Source organism: Mya arenaria, chromosome 1 (genome assembly GCF_026914265.1).
Source record: "Mya arenaria isolate MELC-2E11 chromosome 1, ASM2691426v1".
Lineage (NCBI taxonomy): Eukaryota > Metazoa > Mollusca > Bivalvia > Myida > Myidae > Mya > Mya arenaria.
Window position 1 is genome coordinate 17,499,013 of NC_069122.1, and position 21,878 is coordinate 17,520,890.

At 32.6% G+C, this 21,878-nt stretch overlaps 1 protein-coding gene across 1 annotated transcript in view; it reads left to right on the forward strand.

The window, feature by feature from the left end:
- Positions 1-11,379: 11,379 nt before the first annotated feature.
- LOC128225213 (secretin receptor-like) overlaps positions 11,380-21,878 on the forward strand; it is a 72,027-nt gene continuing 61,528 nt past the window's right edge. The window contains exon 1 of the mRNA XM_052935303.1: positions 11,380-11,406. Coding sequence (XP_052791263.1) covers positions 11,380-11,406 — 27 coding nt within the window. The remainder of the gene's footprint in view (positions 11,407-21,878) is intronic.

Genomic DNA, 21,878 nt, shown 5'->3' on the forward strand with positions numbered 1-21,878 from the left:
CAGCCGAGGTAGTTTGTCATTTTCAAAAGTTATTAAAATACATTAAACGACCCCGGTGGACCAAAACTATATAACTACACTTAACACGGACGGTAAGCATGATGTTTTCAAACTCAAATGTGTCTGTTTCGTATCCACACTACTTCAGTACAAATATGGTAAGATATGGGCGCTTCAACGATACAGTTCATGCCAAACAGCACATCAAAGACACTTTTAATACCAAACAACAAAGCTTGTATACGGTTCATATCAAATAACATATAATGTATACAGGTGAAACTTAACAACACATCGAGTATACAGTTTATACTAAACAACACATAGAGTAAACAGTTCATACTAAACCGCACATCGAGTATACAGTTCATACTAGACAACACATAGAGTATACATTTCATACTAAACAACACACCGAGTATAAAGTTCATACCAAACAAAACACCGAGTATACAGTTCATACTAAACAACAAATAGAGTATATCGTTTATACGAAACACTATAGATTGTATACGGTTCACATCGAATAGCATATACTGTATGCAGTTGAAACCCAAAGCATTTCGAGTAAACCGTTCGAAACAAACAACACATCGATTAAAAATTTCATACCCAACAACACATCGAGTATACAGTTTATATCCAACAACACATCGAGTATACAGTTCATACCCAACAACACATCGAGTATACTGTTCAAACCCAACACCACATCGAATATACAGTTCATACCCAACAACACATCGAGTATTCAGTTCATACCCAACAACATATTGAGTATACAGTTCATACCCAACAACACATCGAGTATACAGTTCATACCCAACAACACATCGAGTATACAGTTCATACCCAACAACACATCGAGTATTCAGTTCATACCAAACAACACATCGAGTATTCAGTTCATACCAAACAACATATCGAGTATACAGTTCATACCAAACAACACATAGAGTATACAGTTCATACCAAACAACACATCGAACATACTATTCATACCAAACAAGATATCGAGTGTACAGTTCATTACAAACAACACATTGAGTATATAATTCATACCATAACACATCGAGTATACAGTTTGAAGCAAACAACACATCGAGTATACAGTTCATATCAAACAACACATCAAGTATACAGTTCATACCAAACAACACATCGAGTATACAGTTCGAAGCAATCAACACATCGAGTATACAGTTTATTCCAAACAACACATCAAGTAAACAGTTCATACCAAAAACACATTAAGTATACATTTCAAAGCAAACAACACATCGAGTATACTGTTCATTCCAAACAACACATTGACAATACAGTTCATACCAAAAACACATCGAGTATAAAGTTCGAAGCAAAGAACAGATCAAGTATACAGTTCATTCCAAACAACACATCGAACATAGAGTTCATACCAAACAACACATCGAGTATACAGTTCATACCAAAAACACATCGAGTATACAGTTCATACCAAAAACACATTGAGTATACAGTTCATACCAAACAACACATTGAGTAAACTGTTCATACCCAACAACACATCAAGTATTCAGTTCATACCCAACAACACATCGAGTATACAGTTCATACTGGACAACACATTGAGTATACAGTTCATACCAAACAACACATTGAGTATACAGTTCATACCAAAAACACATCGAGTATAAAGTTCGAAGTAAAGAACAGATCGAGTATACAGTTCATACCAAGCAACAAATCAAGCATACTGTTCGAAACAAACAAAACACATCGAGTATACAGTTCATACCGAACAACACATCGATCATACAGTTCGAAACAATTAACGCATCGAATATACAGTTCAAAACAAACAATACATCGAATATACAGTTTATGCCAAAGAACACATTGGGCATACATTTCGAAAGAAATAACACATCAAGTATACAGTTTATACCAAACAACACATCGAGCATACTGTTCGAAACAAACAAGACATCTAGTTTACAGTTGGTGCCAAACCACACATCGAAAATACAGTTCATGCCAAACAACACATCGAATATAGAGTTCGAAACAAACAACACATCAAGTATACAGTTCGAAACAAACAACACATCGAGTATACAGTTCGAAACAAACAACAAATCATGTATATAGTTTGAAGAAAATAACAGATAGAGTATGGAATGAATATCCATCAGCACATCGAGAATACATTTAATACCAAACAATACATCAAATAAACAGTTCATACTAAACAACATATCGAGTAAACAGTTCCTACGAAACAACACATAGAGTATAGATTTCATACCAAGAAACCACAACGTATTTATATAACATAGCAAACAGCATATCGAGTAAACATTTCATACCAAACAACACATTGAGTATACTCTTAATACCAAACAGAACATAGGTTAAAATGGGTTTTCTTTTTAGGTGGACGTTGCCACAGACGAATTCCATTTGCATAAGTATAAGTTGTAAATGATTTTTTCATTCATTTTCTGTCTGTGTTTTGAAGGGTTAATACATATTAGCTTCCGTTCTTTAACATAACATATTTATTACTGGGTGTTTGCATTCTGTTTGGCAAGTCGGAAAACCAAATATCTGTCTCGTGTCTATATTTTACTTTTGAGTTTAAAAAATGACGATCATTACTCACTTGGTCTTCTTTGTTATATCATAGGGCCAAGTTGGATATACAAAAATGTACTGTGTAAAACAAATTTATCTGAAAGAGATAGATTATCCCCATTCGAAGAGAATATTATAGTATGGTGTTATAAATTTTAACTTCTGCCTGCACATATTGGCTGAATTTAGACGGACACTAATGCTTCCCTGGCGCATTCGACAGAATAATTGAGCATTACCCCCCCCCCCCGTCCACCCCCACCACCACCACCACCCCAAGCCACCCCCTAAAAAAACAACAGCACCAAACAAACAAACAAAATAAATGAAAAGAAAAATTGGTCAACCCGAGTTAAATGGATGCAATAAAAGCTCTGTGCGCTTCATATCGGTACGGTCGGAATAGGCTTATATTCTTCAGTTGGACTTTTATACCATCTGATGAAAGTCAAAGCCATGAACTTGACCAGAACGTCATATTTCCCTGCAATATGAATTCCGAACCTTTGCCTATTAGACGTAGATAATTGTGAAAAGCTGAAATAGAAAGTAACTGAGTAGAACAGCATTCATTGCGTTACCAATTTAAATAACCATTTTTATTCAATCCTCTCCGCCTGTCAAATGTAAGGTTGTTGTTTCGTGTTTATGATGGATTGAACTTTGTGTTGGCTTAGTGTTACCGTTTTATTTCGTGGTAACTGTATAACAGTTCTTATAGTAATTGCTACTGTATTTGACACATAAGGTTATATAAGAGTTCATGAACACTCAATTTGAGATTATTGATGGCTTTGTATACAATTGGCACCGCTGCTTTATAACATCATGTTTTTCACAATATGTTTTTCAACGTTTTGTCAAGTCTTTTAAATATACTTGTTCCATATACATTTCAGTAGTGCAAGTAAACAGTTAAATATTTTTGTACATTTTTAATAGCGTTGGATCTACCACCGACCAATTAAAGGTTATGGTTTCCGCATGAGAGTAAGTTTGAAAATGAGTATAATCCATAGCATTGATCCATTTCACATTATTGATTATAACAGGTTGAGAAACTGTTTCGGATTTTATCATTAAAATATTTCTTGTTAGATGTTTAATTACCTTCAATATTTGATTCCGATCTCATTACCCCACCTAAAACTGGAAACAACTATTGGTAAAAGGAAACAGACTCAAGTGTGATTTTATCCACTATCAACTTTTGATACAATCGGGCTAAAAATATCGTTTGATTGCTTCCTCTAAATCCCGGTTTCTATTTATACTTTTGTTTTGAATTTCAGTTAAAAATAATAATAAAATTAGTACTTTCAGATGCATTACCGTAAACATAAAATAGGTCCAAAACCATGAGCAATTTCCTTTGACGTTATTGACCTAGCTTTTACAAACGTTCATACTTATTATATCTTTAAAATGTGTTAACAAAAAATCTATACCGAGCCATATCAACCTAGTATCACCAGCCCATCTATTAATTAAAGCTTCTGTTTTAACATTTTCCATTCCAAAATGAAGGCCTACCGAGAAGTCGACATATTCAATATGCGGAAGACTAGTAATATATGTATTCAGCCATTTTAAGCTTTCACCGCTCTCCCTTTACTTCGGTTTCGAGCAGGAAAGACCAGTTTCATATTTTTTATTGAGGACCGTTCCTTGGCGTCAGACGTAAAAGAAAACAAAGAAGCCATTGTATCACATTATATTATGCATGGTTACTTAGACATACAAATGCATCATACCAGTATACTATCCATACAAAACAATACATCGGGTATATCGTTTAAACCTTACAACAACTCGAGAATACAGTTTAAACTAAACAATACATCGAGTATAGAATTCATACCAAACAACATATCGGGTATACAGTCTATACCAGACAACATATCTAGTTTGCAGTTTATACCTAGCAACACATCGAACATATCATTCATACCAAACGAAAAATATATTAAACAGTTTAAAACAAACAACATATCAAATATACAGTTCATACCAAACAACACGTCGACTATACCAGTCGTTCATAAAACACATCGAGTGTACAGCTGAAACCAAACAATATACCCAAGCATATAGTTCATACCAGAAAACATGTATAGAAAACAGTTCATACCAAGTGACACATCGAGTATACGATTTATAGCAAACGACAGATTGAGTTGCAGTTCATACTATACAACACATCGATTAAAATTGGATTGCCTTGAACCTATAGTAATATGAACCTTGCAACAGACGAAGTCTCTATGCATAAGTATTAGCTGTAGTTGAATTGTTTGTTTACTTTCTGTCTGTAGTTTGGAGGATCCATAAATAAAAGCATCTGTTATTTCGCATAAAATATTTAGTAGAGAGTGTAAGCATTCCTTTTTTATTCAAAAGTCATTGCCCTGTTTGGCAAGTCGGAGAAAAAATCTGTTTTTGTCTAAATATTATACTTGCGTTTGGGTTTTGAAGTAAAGCCAACTAAAACTCATTTTTATCTGAAAGTGATAGATGTTACCCATTTAAACAGATTATGATATGATTTTGATTCATTTTTTTAATATTAACCCTCGTCTATGAGCTGAATAATGGGAGGACCCCATCGCATCCCCACGCCGTTTAAAGAATAAGCTAGCCCCGAAAAATGACTGTGTAACACGATGAGTGCCATCTACATGCATTACATAAAAACGAGACAAGAGAAGAAAGAGGAACCAGCCCCGGCTAAATTTTGGCCGGTTAATCTCGGTGCGCGGTACATTGGTTCGGTCTTAAGAAGGCTCAGAGCCTTGACGTTGACTGTCATTATATCCGATGATAATTAGAGAAAAGTGACCTAAGTCCGTATTCACTTGCGTCTTGAGTGTTATACTCAGGCTCCGAAAACTGAATTATCAATTTATTTTTTTACAATATAATTTTTACAAAAGATGTGTGCCTGATTGTAAAATATATTATTTGTAACACATACATAATCTTAACCATCTTTGCTCCTATTATTGCAGTTGTAACAACAATATACAAATAAGTCTGAAACACAGACGCAGGATGATAGTGAGTACGAGCCAAATACTTACAATTCTACTTATTCAGGGAATGATCTCAAAACATTTTGCCTACTAGGCTCAGATCTTTGGGAAATGCTGAAAAAGGAAGAAACTGAGTAACACTTGATTCCTCGCGTTATCAATTAAACACTAATTATCATTCAATACCCCCGTCAATAAGGTCAGCTTTAAGGTTGGCGATGCATGTTTATAGTGGATGGAACCACTTGTGTGTGTTTTAGTGATAACGTTTTGTTTCGTGGTTATAACATTACGGTTGTTAAACTCATAGAAATAATTACTCATGTTTTGCATTTGACACATAATTTGTACAATAGTGCATTAACACTCAATTTGAGATTGCTGATGGCTTAGTTAGTTGATATAGAATTATTACCAATTCTCTATAACATCATATCACGTTTTTCAAAATTTGATGTTCGAAGTTTTGTCAAGCCTTTGAAATGCGTTTGTGTGAAATACATTTCAATAGTACAAGTAAACAGTTATCTTGGCCGTTGCGTTGAATCGAACGCATGTTACCAGAGTTATTGGTTTACCCATTAAAAATTTCGAATCAAATTAATGGTTATAAATATTGATATTTTGTTTTGAATAGTATCTTTATAATGTTTGTAATCAATTGTATCTACTTTCTACGTAAAATATTATGAATATTTATCCCACCAGGGTTTAATTCTCATTAGCTTTCCATAAAGTAGAAATCGGTCAATGGATTCAGGATCGAGCGCGATTCAATCAACTAAAAACTTTCTTTAAAATCGAGCTAAAAATTCGTATCAATCCACTTGAGATTATTTTATGCAGATCATTTGCAGACGCATTGTCCGTAATAAATCAGCGTCTGGCATGCAACATTTAAATAAATCAACCTTTTATTGGTCAATCTTCACTCGTTTAATCGTTCGTCCACAACTAAATAACCTAGTAAAATATATAAAACACACCATGAACCAATATACCTCGTATGAATTGAGGGGATACTATTGTATCTTACATCAATTACCTTACCTTTGATACAAACCTATAATAGCGTGCTTCTGACCACAATTATTTGCAACTTGCATATGAATATGAGAGATCTCTCTGGCTACAATCTGTCATCATTGCCATGTTTTGCAACTGGTTAATTTTACAAACACAATAACTCCCCGTGTTATTAAGTTACCAACCAGGTCCATGTCTGTCGATAAGTTTATTCTGAAAAATGTGTTCTTCGGCTACTGTCTTATACCAACCATTATTTAAAACGAACCGTGTAAAGGAATCAATGATGCTAAGGTTAAATGTTAAACAAACGGCCCCCAAAATGAACTATTCCGGGCAAAGGCTCTTACACAATTGGCTTTGCCTATTCCCAAAACTGGTTTAACAACAGATGGACAATTGATTGCAAAGGGAGATATATGGTTCAAAACTAAACAGGAATAAAACTTTGAATCTCAATAGAGATATGCATACAATATTTTGCCGTCAAATTATGTTAACAACCAGGATAATGAATGCATGCTAAAAACCGTAACAGATATCTGTTTCGCGTAGTGTATGTTTATCCTTTCTTTGCCTGTCCTGTTATTTTATTTTGCTTCTTTATGACATGTACCAACATCCATTCAAGGTTTGGTTATAAGTCTGTCACATGCAAAGCATATAATTTAAAAAGGGGCCACGGTGTCCGACGTCGCTGTATCACACTTTATGTCTTCTCTTGAATTCATGTCCACCTTTTGACTAAACGTAATCACAATAATAAGAGGTGTAATATCTCGATCGACTTCGATTTTAAGCAATCGATACACATCTTTGTGGCCCTAATACCTGTCCTTGCAACCTTCCTCCGCCATTTTGTCTTATCTTTGCGAAACTGAATACCAACGAATAAATTATCCTTCATTGAAAAACTGCAAAAAAGCAACATGCACTTTTTATGACAAAAATATTCATCTAAACAACATATCGAGTACACATACACATACACATAAAACAATGTAGTGTCTAACATAAAAAATGATTATCAAACTATTAAAAATATCAAATGCATGAATACATCTTTGTATTTCATAGTTGAAATTATATAAAAAGCCAGGCTCCTGTACAATAAAATTAATATGAACAAAGGTTTGTCCTGCATACGCATTAAGCTGTCGTTTTACGTGACATTATATGGACTAACAATACACACTTTGTATTTCAAAACTCAAAAGAGATAGAGGTCATGCATTGCTACTTGTCCATATAGATATATCTACACGTGCAAACAATAATTCCATCGGTTGTTGTAATGATAAAACGTTTCTTGATCGTTTGGTCTACCATTTTATTGAATGCACCATATATATGTACTGAATGTGTTTTTTCTAAAAAAAAAATCCCCTCAATGTTTGTTCTCTAAAGTAGTACACACAAGGATGTATTCATGCATTTGATATTTTGATTCATTTCATGTCTTCGGAATATTTGGGCATTTCAGTGCCAATAGTTATTGGCAATATAAAACATTGTAAATCGTGTTCGAAAAACAAAGACATCTATGCCCGAAATCGGAAGTTTAGATGTGTGTAGAAGACCTATACCAAGTAATTAAGCATAAAACGGTATATAGTATCATTTCATTAATAAATACGACCATCTTAGCATTTCGTTTGGTCTGCGTGTTTACGTATTAGAAGTATAAGCATAGCCTTTTTTTCCTCGTCGTTGATGGCTTCGCAATGCAAGATAATAAGATAAGACCGTGTTTAAGAAAATACAATTAAAAGAGGTACTCATGTCTACAGCGACAATGCGCACATGTGAAGCAAGGCCGATAAATTTGGTATAAATGTTAAACGAGATATGCTTTATGAAAGTCTGAGCAAGATGGACGATGCCACGTGCCTGCCGTTTAAATCAATGATTGTCTCGATTAAGAGTCATTGTAAAACTGTTGTTCAAGACACTTATGATATATAAAACATAAATTGAATGTTTTTACACGAAACATGAGTGCTCCATAATGAATTGTTGTAGTAGTAGTAGTTGTTGTTGTAGATGTTATTGTTGATGTAGCTAGCAGAGTAAAATCGCAGCCTGAACAAAAGTATACATATCGATGGTTGCGATTCATGCTATTACCAGATACTTTGATGCAGTATCTTTTTTATTTTACCACACATTTTATCCCAAACATTTCGAGAGAATTTTCTTAGTAAATTATCAAATATTTATTCTCAATTATATATGTATAGATGTATTGACTGTACGTGCATTGCGATCGTATTTTCTAGTCGAATCATGTATCTACTGCACACTATCAACAACCGAACAGACAGTTGCCTAAATCAATGTTTTCTTTTGATAGGAATGCTCTTCAAAAGCAAATAAGCTTCAGACAATTAAAACAATTTTATGCAAATATTGGATGAGAAGAAATTGCAAAGAATTTATTTCTTATAATTCGAGCGTAAACAACACTGAATTGTCCAAATCAACGCTCACGCAAATCACTTGACATGAATACCCGGGAGAAATTGATAGATGAGTAAAATGAAAAAAAGAAATCATTATCATTCACTTAATCATTTTGCTTACATGGTGTACTTTGCATAAAATAAGGTGGTTTTAAATTTGTGCCGCCATTTTTGTTTGCAGACTCATCATCCCCCACCCCCTACTCCTCATATATATGTATTCCCCACGCTTACATTTGAAAAATCACATACGAAAAGGATTTCATACCAAATAAGTTTTCAAATGCCGTTGTATTTTCTTTAGACAAAACTAGGGGAAATGGATACACGACCAAAGTAAAGTGTCGATTGATTTCGGCAACAAAAGAATTTAGATGAGCGGGCAAAATGATACAAAAAACGTTTTCCTTAAGATCATAAACAGGAGCTGGTGAAATGCCGAATATAACTTCTGATAATAACAAAAATACGAATGAAAATCTTCAACAATTGTGATGTAAATTGAATCTCGAACTTGCACGAAAAATACATTTTGCGTTGTCTGATACAATATAGAATAACAAGAAAGCGTTTGTCTTGCATTTAAATGCGCAAAATATAGATTGATGCAAACACAAATAAAATACATTATCGTGTTTAACGCATTTGACTTTTATTATCAAGACAAAACAATGCATATGTTTTAGGTACAGATAAATATATATTGTCGATGTGTTGGCGCTTTTTAACTTGGGAATATGTGGCCACGTAGGTATTAATCAAAACACACTATTCACAAAGGCTAGTATTTTATCAGCTTTAATTTTGCATAAGAGGCGTTCTATGGGTAACGGCATACAAAACTCATTTTTCAAAAATGAGATATTTCGAAAATAAATTAAATTCTAATAAAAATAAGCCTAAAAGAAACAAAACAAATTGTTTATTTTAGTGTATGATCGTTTTTAATTTCACTCGTTATCATATATAAAAACTATATTTTCTATGACACTAGTGAACTAATAAACACTAAACTTAACAAATATCCTCTACAGAGCGAAACATTATGCGATGTGCCCTTAGTAGAATAAAACGAGTTTAACAGTCTTATATTGTGAAAGATTGTGGTTTTATTTAATTATAACATAATATAAAACTCCGTTGGGACCAAAGTCTTCACAACTGCTTCTCCCGTGTTACCTGCAGGAAAGACCAATGAAACAACATGCGTCGATATAAATAAAACACAAGATTCAGTTATCTAAAATTATTATTGATAAACAATCGAATAAGAACTAGAAATTCAGATATTAAAACTATGGGTTTTAGAATGTGCTATTGAGGATGCCTCATAGGTCTAACGTTAATATATGAAATATAAGTATACAATTATCTAAACAGTTTCCGCTTCTGTTTAGATTAGATCATAATGATTGAACGTTAATGAGTTTTTAAGTTTATTTCTGGGTAACAGGTTTTTGGTGAGAGTTGCCGGCGGAAAGGTTTTTCAAATACATTTTGAAACATTATACTATTGTTTGCATAGTATTGAATAAGTTTTCAATGGAACATCCTGAACCGAGTCCTGCTTGAAAGAAAACGCTTCACTCTTGCAAAGTAATAATCCCCTTTATAACGTTCTTTCATAGCACTAAATGTTATTGACACTAAACCAAACATGAAAATACAAATATCAAATGAGGTGTTGAAAGGGTATAGACACTAGATGATACCATATCCAGGAAATAGAAAGCTGTCAGAAATTGAAATAAGACATATACCGTTGTGTTAAATGCATCCGCACATGTAACTTCCGCAGTTTTGCGTATTCTTCTAATTCGGAATGTTCTGGATTTGTTTACCACTTAAATCCCAGTAAATGTAAAAAGAAACGTACGTTTTTGTATCGGTACTAAACAAATGACATTCATATGCTATATATACACTATCACTTAGCTGAGACAGCGACGTTATGTTCTTTTAATCACGCAAAATGATGAATTACCAGCATCAAACTATTTAGTATGGATTAGTCTAGGTTTGTTATGAAAAAATACTGTATTTGTCGTATTTGGGACAATCTGGTGTCTATTCCCTTTAAGAGAAGAAAATGGCGCTTGGAAGATCGAGCTTTGTCCTCTTCTCTATTTATTTCGTGCAAACAAGAACTTAGAAATTTCTTTAAGAAACTGTTAGTAGAATATACCAAATTCATAGAACTTTTATGGGGTATTTGGGCGATTATTTTATAAATAAATGCTAAGATGGAGCACAAGGTTCAAGATGAAGCTGTAGGTAAATGTTTTAGTGATTTAATTGTACTTATGATAATAATGCTGCTAAACTTTCCTGTGATAATTAGAAATACAATAAAGATTTATTTAATCTTTTTTATGTACAGGGTTTACGTATTTTTGAATGGCCTGGACAGGCACAATTTAAACGCTGTGCATGCAAAAATAAACTAATGGGTTGATATTCATAAATCTCCGAAAATCATTTCTTAATTAAAGTCTATTTTCTAATTCTCTGAATATCATGTTAAAAGAAATGTACATGTAAGTGTCTTATTATATTGTTTGTATAGCAATAAAATTAATAACAAAATTGTTTCAGATATTATTAAGATAGTATTTATTATGACAAATTTTATAACTGAACTGGAAAACTGAGTTTTTGAAATGACTTAGGAAAATTTATGAAAAACATAACGGTTTTACGAAGGTCTAAAATATGACATTTAAAGAATGCTTTAAATCTGCAAATTGCAACATTAGGTGGACGTACCATCTCAGTATCCTCGTTACATTTTGAGTCAAATTACTGTAATTATTAAAGCGTGTCAAAACCGTAAAAACTGATTTAAGCATGCACAATTACATACTTCAACTAATTCAGTATAATTCACATTTCATGTGTATTGCTTTTTAGCAATATTACAAAGCTACTCACGTTAAAAATTATATTCGTCACTTTTCATATAAGACATTATGGAAACTTTAAATGGAAAGCGATTAACTTTCTTATGGGTGCTAGATATGTCCATCATAACTTCCTAGCAATTTATTTTCGGAAAAAATCCTACTTTTTACGATATGACTGAAGGTTTGTAGCTGTTTTCAAAATAACCAAAAAGGCATTTTTAATGAATATGTGATTATAATGGCTAACGATTTTGTAGCCCAAACAATATGGATTTCGCCAATTCAATTTTTAATATGGAATAAAAAAAACATGCCGATAAAAACAATTTCCTTTATACTTCGGTTTAGTTTTATCCATATCAGCTCAAAACTGCAGTTTTAAGACCTTATTTTGATTTTTAGATACTATTTAATAGTTTCAAAATTACAATTTAATTAGTCTGTCCACTCTAAGACAATTTGTTTAGACATTTAAACGCTGTATTCAGTGTGTAAGGAGTGTTTTGCATTAAACAACAATTTTGTTCGTACTATATTTGACGTACACTCGTTGATAAGAGTATATCCTCGGGTGCATGTGTCAATGAGCTATCTCCGTATTTCAAGGTAAAAAAGCTTCAACAGTGATTGATCCTATCTAAGCTGTTATATATCACTTATTTCATCTGCTGGATTCCCTCAGTAGCATAATTAAAACAAAGATTTGATAGGAGTCAGGTTTCGCAACATACTAGTTTCTAACCCAATCATTTTCATAATTTAACAGTAATTTAAGTCCCAAGGATGGATTCCTCGATAGCATTAAATACGCTTACATTTAAGCATTAATTTTTATTTTTCGTGCACTTATGCAGTATGAACGATTGGCCATGTGTTTGCACTTCCACTATAAGCACTAGCAATTCTAAGAAAGTTTGATAAATCGTGACCAATCCTCATATTTCCTTTTCATTACATAATTCTTTGTGTAAATAATGAGTTTGGTTGTTATAATTTAAGCGTTAAACATGAGTGTTATTATGCGTGTTTCTATCGCAACTCTGCCTATAAAGGTCACAATAAGTAAACCCATTCGTGCATAATTAACAGAAATAGTTTATCGTACACAAAATCAAGTGCGAAGGTAATATCATGATGTAAATATACAATTTATCGATGAAACGACAAACAGTTTGGCTCATGTAATTTCAAGCAGAGTTTCGACTTATCCGAATAATATTTCTTTATAATCGGAACAACTTCAGTCGATTCAATCCTCTGTATTATTTGATATTATTACTGATAAGCCTCATTTTGCACTCAAACGTCATACAATGATTTGCATTGGCGCTTGGCGTTGGAAGGGTTTGACAAATAGGAAGTTCTATTCCACTTTAATTCACTATATCAATTTTCCTTCATCAGAGGTTTGATAATGATAAATCTTCGGTTGTACGCATATCATCGTCGCTCTTGTGAACAAGTTTGACAAAATCGTGTTAATTCAAATGCACTCGTTGTTCGCCTGTCGATCATTTTTCCCTCATCAACACCAACACCGACTCGTCAGCAAATGACGTTTGCAATATCGTATAGCGCTGAAATGACTTTTGAAGAGGCAAACTCAAACATAACTGTTTATTAACATATTCACAATATGCGTTGGTTACGATTCATTTGGCCAATAAATCGTTGATATGAATTACGCTTGTACAACGGCACAGTGACACACGAGAAGATTTGAAGAGCTGAAACCGACTGTTCAAAAACCTGTTTTGAATAAAAATAATCCTTCTTTTTAGAGTTAAATTGATTTGCGACCACACTTTGTTGAAATAGTTGACAAAGACTTTGCTAAGTTGGTTTATGCAAACAGGATTTAAACATAAATATTCGTTCTTTCCCAATAGTGTGCCTCATATAAAACATTAATGTACTGAGATCTTGCTAAACAAATATCCGTGAAGGAAATCATATTTGTTTTCATAAGTGATTTTTTCTGATAAATACTGCAACAGCGGAAATATGCACTGATGAGTATGTCTTTGGCAATAGTTCCACCATACCTTTGTTTTATCGGTTAACGTTAGTCAATTAAAAAAATCTAATGATTGTAGATGTTTGAAAGGGGAACCCGAGCTTATAACTATATGGTTTAAAATTAATCTATGTTCGATGCGGTGTTAATCGGATATTTGAACAAATAAAGTTGTTCCTTAAGGACTGGTCAACCTCAAGCAACTCAACGCTCTCCCACGTACGCACGCACACACGCCCCCGCTAACACTCATTAAACAAAAAAGATGATTGTTGCTTTGATATGATTGAAACGAACGGTAGCTCTTTTACACATTATGTTAAACAGTGTTGTGTAATTACCCAGACGACCAAAAGATCATTTTACATACGGTTATCAAAGTTTTTATATTTGCTCTTTATTTCATCTGAAATTGGACGTAAATTGACCTTGTTGACAATATTTAAAGAACCAAAATGTTTTCAATAAATTTAATCAGATAAATCAATTAAACTTATTATCAAATTAATCACCCAAATATCCTTCCTTGTTGGTCGACTACTTTCGAAAATCATATCTACTTGAATATTTTTCTAATATTCTACAATCCAGATGAAGCAGAACACCAATATATAAGACTTATGAAATAATGTAAAGCAATATACGATTTTCTTGTTATTATACTGTCTGAGCCACTATTATACTGCTGTTTACTTCCCTCGTGACCTCAACGTTTATTAGAACTACAAGTTGAAGACATTTCCTATGCACTCAGTATACACCACGGAGCTAAGCGCTGACTAGAAACGCTTCATGAGCAAGCAATGTCCTCCATACGATGAGCGCCGGAATGCCACAAGCACCAGCTGCAGCGATTTCATCTCAACCTTCCGTTCCGGTTCTTCTTGCCCCACTCTCTAATGTATTGGTTTCACGTCCGACTTTCACTTCCATTGTGCCATTAGCAGAATCTGAATTTGATGCTTCCCCTTCACCAATGGCAACAACTGCAACATTCAGTTAGCCATCAAAAATGACATAACACATACTAATAATTTAATCCAACATGTACAATTTCAGTTTCAAGCCATAGGGCTCTTTCTTTTTGCTCCTTAACCGGGTGTATTTTTGAAATTTCGACTACTGGGCTTGACCCTGTAGTTTTCATTGTATTATTGAAAAATGTATATTTCAAAAATTCGGAAAGTGTGTAAATGGTTTGCATTATTTTTTGTCCGCTGCAATGTAATATGTAAACCTGATAGATTTTTCTATTTACAGAATGGAAGAAGAATGGCTGTAAGGTTTTTTTCTTAAATGAAATTAAATGGTAGTTTTAAACAATTCTGGAAAAAAACTGGGGTCAATTTAAAGAATGATTGCGTGATTGATATCATTATCGGGGATATAAGGGGTTTAAGTACGCGTATAATCCCCAACAAACTTGATTCATTCCATTAATAACTTGTTGTAATACTTTATTGCTTGTTAGTATTGATACTAAAGGATGACCCTTTATGATTATATTCATTGTAGTATATTGTACTTCATGCAACATAAAATGCTTAAACTATAATTAGAAAAACTGGGAGATGACGCCTGTTTTAAGCTTAATTAGCACTTCATCAAGAATTGCTAAGACCAATAGATTCTAGCGAAGCAGTGACTTAGACCAGTATCAGTTTTCCGAGCGAAAGAAGAAGATTTCGTCTGCTAGTGATCAAAGCGGTTAAGTGTCAATGAATTAAAGGTTTTAGATTCGATTAAATAATTTCATATCAATCTTTTCACATAAAACGATGGTTACATCTTCAGCTGGCATGAAACTAATATGGTTAACGGAAGCTAAGTTTCATGTTTGTTCAACGTCTTATTGAAGAAAAAGGATTATATCGCTTGTCTTAGAGGAAAGCTATTTAAACGAGACATTAATTTAATAACAAACAGTGTCATGTTTTAGAATTTTAGTAACGTCTCTTAAAAAATGTTTTTCATGAATACAGCAAGCAAAACATTCAAAGCGCCGTTACGGAAATAATACACAAAATGAACAGTTTAGGACCAGCATTAATTGTTTTATTTGTTCGTTTGGAGTATATACGTGGCGGTGGAATAGTTTCTGAGATGGTATTTTCATGTACAGTTTAGTTGCTTATGCTCTTGTTCCCCTCGATCATACCAAGATAAATGGAGTAAATAAAATGAAAACCACTCAATTGTTTTAGCTGTCTGTTAAAACACTCCACATTCCTGTGTTATCTAAAATACATTTTTATTCTTCCAACTAGCGCTAAGGAATTTAAAATGCTTCTAGCAAAAGCATGTAAAACTAATAATTGTATAATGATAATAATAATAATGTAATTAAAACATTTTTCAAATGAATGTGCACCTAGGAGACGATTAAACTATAAACTTTCCAGTGAACTGAGAAAACGGATTTTGCTTTATTTTGTTGAACCTTTTTTCACACAAGACCCTGTCAAATAATATAATACTAATTTGGTATTGAAAACCAGCTAAATTGTTGGTCAGATACCAAAACCATTATTTTTTAATAACAATTATGTCTAATATTTAAGACAAAAAGCAGAACATAAAAATCAAAGTAAGACTTATAAAATCATGTAGGGCAATACACACGTTTAATATAACAAACACACTCGAGTCGTTTTATTGTCATTATACTGTCTTAGCCACTGTTATACAGTTATTCACTTTTCTGATGACCTAAACAATTATTAGAACTACAAGGTCAAAGACATGTTGTATATATCCAGTGTAAACATACTTAGAGCTTACGGATTAGTGTGTTTATTTTATAATCCATACAATTTACATTCTTCCAATTCTAACCTAAAACATTAAGTTCATAACCTGACGCACTGAAACAAGAACGACAAGCAGTTAAAGAAATACAAGTAAAGCGGCTGGATGTTTTAACAGTCAGCTGTCACCGCTATCAATTAGTCTTTTCATTTAAGGCTCCGTGACTTAAGGAATTCGATGAACAATTATGTGAATTTGGTGACCCCGAATCATTGTGGCATAATTTTAAAGTAGTTATAGTACATACGAAGAACACAAATTTAAATTATCTATATTAAGTGATCATAAATGCAACATATATTTATCGGCAAACAATACCATTTCAAATGATACCAGAATTAAACAGCCCAATGACATTTGAACCTAGGATTTCTCTTTAGTCGGGGCTAGTCTTTGACGGTGTTTTTTTATAGTTTTTGATAAACAGTTTTAATTACTTTGTAATTTCTTAAAAATACTGTTTTCTAGTTGAACTATGAACATTATTTAAATAGATTTATATGTCAATTGTGACATAACCTTGAATAACACCGCTTTTTACATTCCATCAAGTCAATTTACTATTAAAGAACATGGAATAAAAATGCTATTCTCATACATTGAAGAATTAATTTACTGCTACCGAAGCATTTTTCTTCCAGGATTAATGTGTTGTAGTTCATTGACCTTTTATGCAATCTATAAAGCTGAAACTATACTTATAAAAAGTAAGACAAAGTAAGTGATCAATCATGTCCTATGCTTTATAAACTATTTCCACTTCAGCAAGAAATTGTCAGACCTCTAACGAAGAAATGTCGTTCAAAAGTATCAGTTTTTTTGAACGAGGGTTAAAGACTCATTCTGTTAGTAAGCAAGGCGTATTAGTTGCAATTATTTATAGGATTTATATTTGATTATATCATTACATTATTTCATATCCGTCATTTCACATAAATGATAATTATTTCTTCAGAAGACACAGAAACTTGAACGCTTAACAGAATTTAAGTTACTTGATTGATGAATTTCATATTGAAGCAAACGAGAAAACATTCTATACAACGGGAATTTCTGTATACATGCATATCAATTTTATAATAAACATGTTTATATTTAAGAATTGTACGAACGTCGTTACATACAAAATGTAAAAACAACAACAAAAAACAAACAATTTAATAGTACAACAAGCAAACTGGAAGTTTAAACAAAACTAAGTATCGTCGTCAACAGTAATGTCGTTGATGTTCTGATTTTTATTGCGACCAAATAAGCATAACATGTCAATTTAAAACAACTTTGTATGTTCGTACACAGTGAAGTTATTAATTGTCTAATTCTGCACGATCAGTTCTGGGAACAGATGTGTTTTTTCAGAGTTGACGCATTTTTCACAAGCTTTTATATTTTGCCTTCTCATAAAGGATGTTGAATAAATATGTTCTGATTGAAAAATATATGGCAACATTTATTTTCTATCAAGTACAAAAAAAATCAAGAAATTAACGAAAAACACCATTTTCACCTTTTCAACATGTTTTTACAAATGTTTGGTAAGATACGTATAACACAATACATTTGTTTATATATTTATATATAATACAGATTACATAAATTTTCAAGCATCATTTTCCTTGCTTATATTTTGAAAATTTACTTGGCCAAAAATAAATATTCGTGAATCATGCCCTTTGTGTAAAAACATAAACCATTTGGTTTGTCCATTATAGAATTGGATCAATATTAAAGTGATACTCGTTTACAGAGAGAAAGGCAGTGCAGTATACTTTCAAAACAATACAGGCTATATCTATATTGAGTGTGCCGTCTGCATGATGTTTCATTGTTTCTTCATCTCTTTCATTTAAATGGGATGGTCTCTCATTTTTCTGCTGCTTTTAAATATGCTGGGTCTATACTGATCTACGTAATTTGCCTGAATTTTCAAATGTTAAAAAAAACCACTATGCTATTATGTTGGTAAAATTTGTGTGCCTAATGGCAGATTATTTCATTTGTAGATAAACAACGTTTATTATCTTTCTTCTTGTAATAGCCGATATTGCAAAAAAATAATGAATTTTCTTTTCGGCCACTGGCTGAATATTTTTGTTGACCCTGTTTATTTCACAGAAGTTGAATAAATGTTTGGCTGCTCCGGGCTAACTGAAGTTTCCATTGCATATCTCTGTGATTGTGAACCATCTAATTTATGAAAACCAAACATCGATCATTCCTTAGGAGAATGGTGCTACCTTCAATGAATCAAACACAGGATGTTACGCAATTATCCTTGAGAATAATATGTACATTGAAGCGTGTTTGAAAAGGTGATGCCTGGTAAGCCGGTAAAATGTTGATATTATCGGAAGCATTGTATCAGTGGGAGAAAACATATTTCAGGATTGATATGATTCTTCCTGCGTTCATGCAGTATTAATGCTCGGGAGGGATTTTACAAATCTATGAAATCATAAAGTGCATGAGCGCTCCTTGTTATATTTGCAAAACGCGCACCAGCTTTTAACTGCATGACAACAAAGACACTACGAATCATTTAATCTGTTTACATTGGTCTCCTGTTAGTCTTATTGTTTTGAATATCATATGTGAAGCGTTTGTGTTTAATAATGGAGATATATCAGCATTTAAGGTATGCAAAATGGAACGGAGGATATCGAATATGCGTTTACAATATTTTAAATGACAATGTCCATTCGGAGTAAAATAAAATATCAAATGATATCAAAATTCTGAATGCTTCACTCTAATTAAACTTCTATTTCAAGCGCAATGTAAACTACTAACAATGTAAATCTACAATCAATATTATTGGTATTGAAGAAAACTCATCTTGAGGTTTATTTTATTTGAAAGGTAAACATAAGTATGTACCACAAACACTTAACTTGAGTATAATATTCGTAGTTAACGGTCAGACAACTACAAAAAAACTTTAAACACTATGGCAAACGGACATTTCAGTTATGAGTCGAATACGAAAACCGATAATTCGCTCATTCAATAATTGGCAGTAATTTGCTTTCTGACCGCCATACTGCTGTCACTTGGATGTTTAACGTTCCGAAGGCATATCAATTGTGTTTGTTCCAATTATCCTATCTTTACACATTGCTTAAGGGTTGCTTTGCAAAGAGCAACCGTTGTGCAAGATTGGTCCTCACAATACAATATGTTGATTTTAGATTTTGATTGCTGCATTCAAGTAACGCTGAAAGGCTGTTCTATCACATCGAGATTTAATTGTTTAACTTATTGCTAAATGTCATACACCTTTCATACGATTATTCTAAGGAATGGAAACTTCATTGATTGTTCGTAACGATTTAAAGACTTTATTACAATAATACAAAGGTAACTACAGAAAAAAAGCAAAGTATCGAAACTATTAAGGGAAACGTTGTTTACAGGCAAATGACTTAGGCCTAATATGCGTTAAATCACACTGTTTGCAAAACAACACGAAACATCAGCACATGAATTGAAATATCTACAACATTATATAAAATAAGATGACAATCCAATACTTCCAAGTCTGGTTAACCCTGGTACACTTACACCGAGCTTCATCAATAAAACCTTATGCTTAGTTTGATGACGGTATGCAGTGGATGATCCGGGTTTTAACGTTAAATAGGCCGATATTTTTGTCGCAATTAAATGCGTCCACCCTTTAGAGAGGAACCAAATAAAATAGGATCCAACTGTAAAATTGTAGGCTGCGAAATCCACCATATAAAGATAGGTTAATATTAATATTAAAATGTGCATTCGGGGGACATGTATGCATATGTTTTGTTACAATATTGACATCAAGTCCCTAGGTTTTATATTTTTATATACCGCTCGTGGCATATTTACTATGGGTGCCGACAATGAACTTTACACCAGAAGAGTAGAGGAAGTACAGTACGTTTAAAACAAGAAGATATTGAAGCTCATGCCATTTCAAAGGAGCAGAGTTTAAAACGAAACACAGGATAATAATGCAGTCGAGAAAATGAATATTTTATATTCATTGACCTGTATTTTTGTGAAGATAGATTGTCTGTTATTCACGGAGTATCAGATAAATATTGAACCACAATTGCAAACCTCAAGATTTCTTCCTAATAACATTATGCTTGCAACATTTCTTTAATTAACAATTCACTTATTTAACAACTACTTCTCAAGCAATTTCATGAAATTTATGCGATTGCGTTTTTTTCTAATTGATATCATTCTTAAGACAACATTAATAATCGCTTTTTAAAGCTTCTCTGTCATCATTTATCATGTTAATCTTTGAACGCTTGACATTTCAACAACGAGTTATAGCCATTAATATCAAAGTAGTTGGAAAGTTTGATACAAAATTGTACCTTAAGTAAAACGTAGAAGACAATACTATTTATTCATAGTTCAGAGTTTTGTTTCAAAATTTTTATTATTAAATGGACAAAAATGTTACCGAACTTATCGATCTTTTGAATTTCTACATTTATATAATTACCATTATTCTAAGTTTATTCAATAAACATGTAACTCATGTCACAATTCATAACAATAAGAGTTTTAATATAAATCATATGACACAATATTGAGAACGAGACTAGTCTCTGACCATGGGAATTTAAATCAGAGTAGATGTAAACATCAATATATTACTAGTCATAATTACTTTTGCTTAATCCATCTACTTACCATAAGTTAAACTTATGACATAAGATATTGGAGGAGGCATTCAGAAAAAAAACAATTGCAAATTTTCATCACTAACATTTTAGCGTTATTTCTGTAATCAGTTTACATAACTTTTCATACTGTATATTATAATTTGAATTTATCCTTTGCACAACTTGGTTTCAATTAACAATGTTTGGGTATCGTATGCATTTCCTATCAATACAGCGTGTTCGTATAGCATTAAATTTCTTACGTTCTTACAGATAAAGAATAAATTTTTATATAAAAAATGGAACTATAGATCCGCCTTATCATAGATATTACGTGTTTTAGATATGTAGGT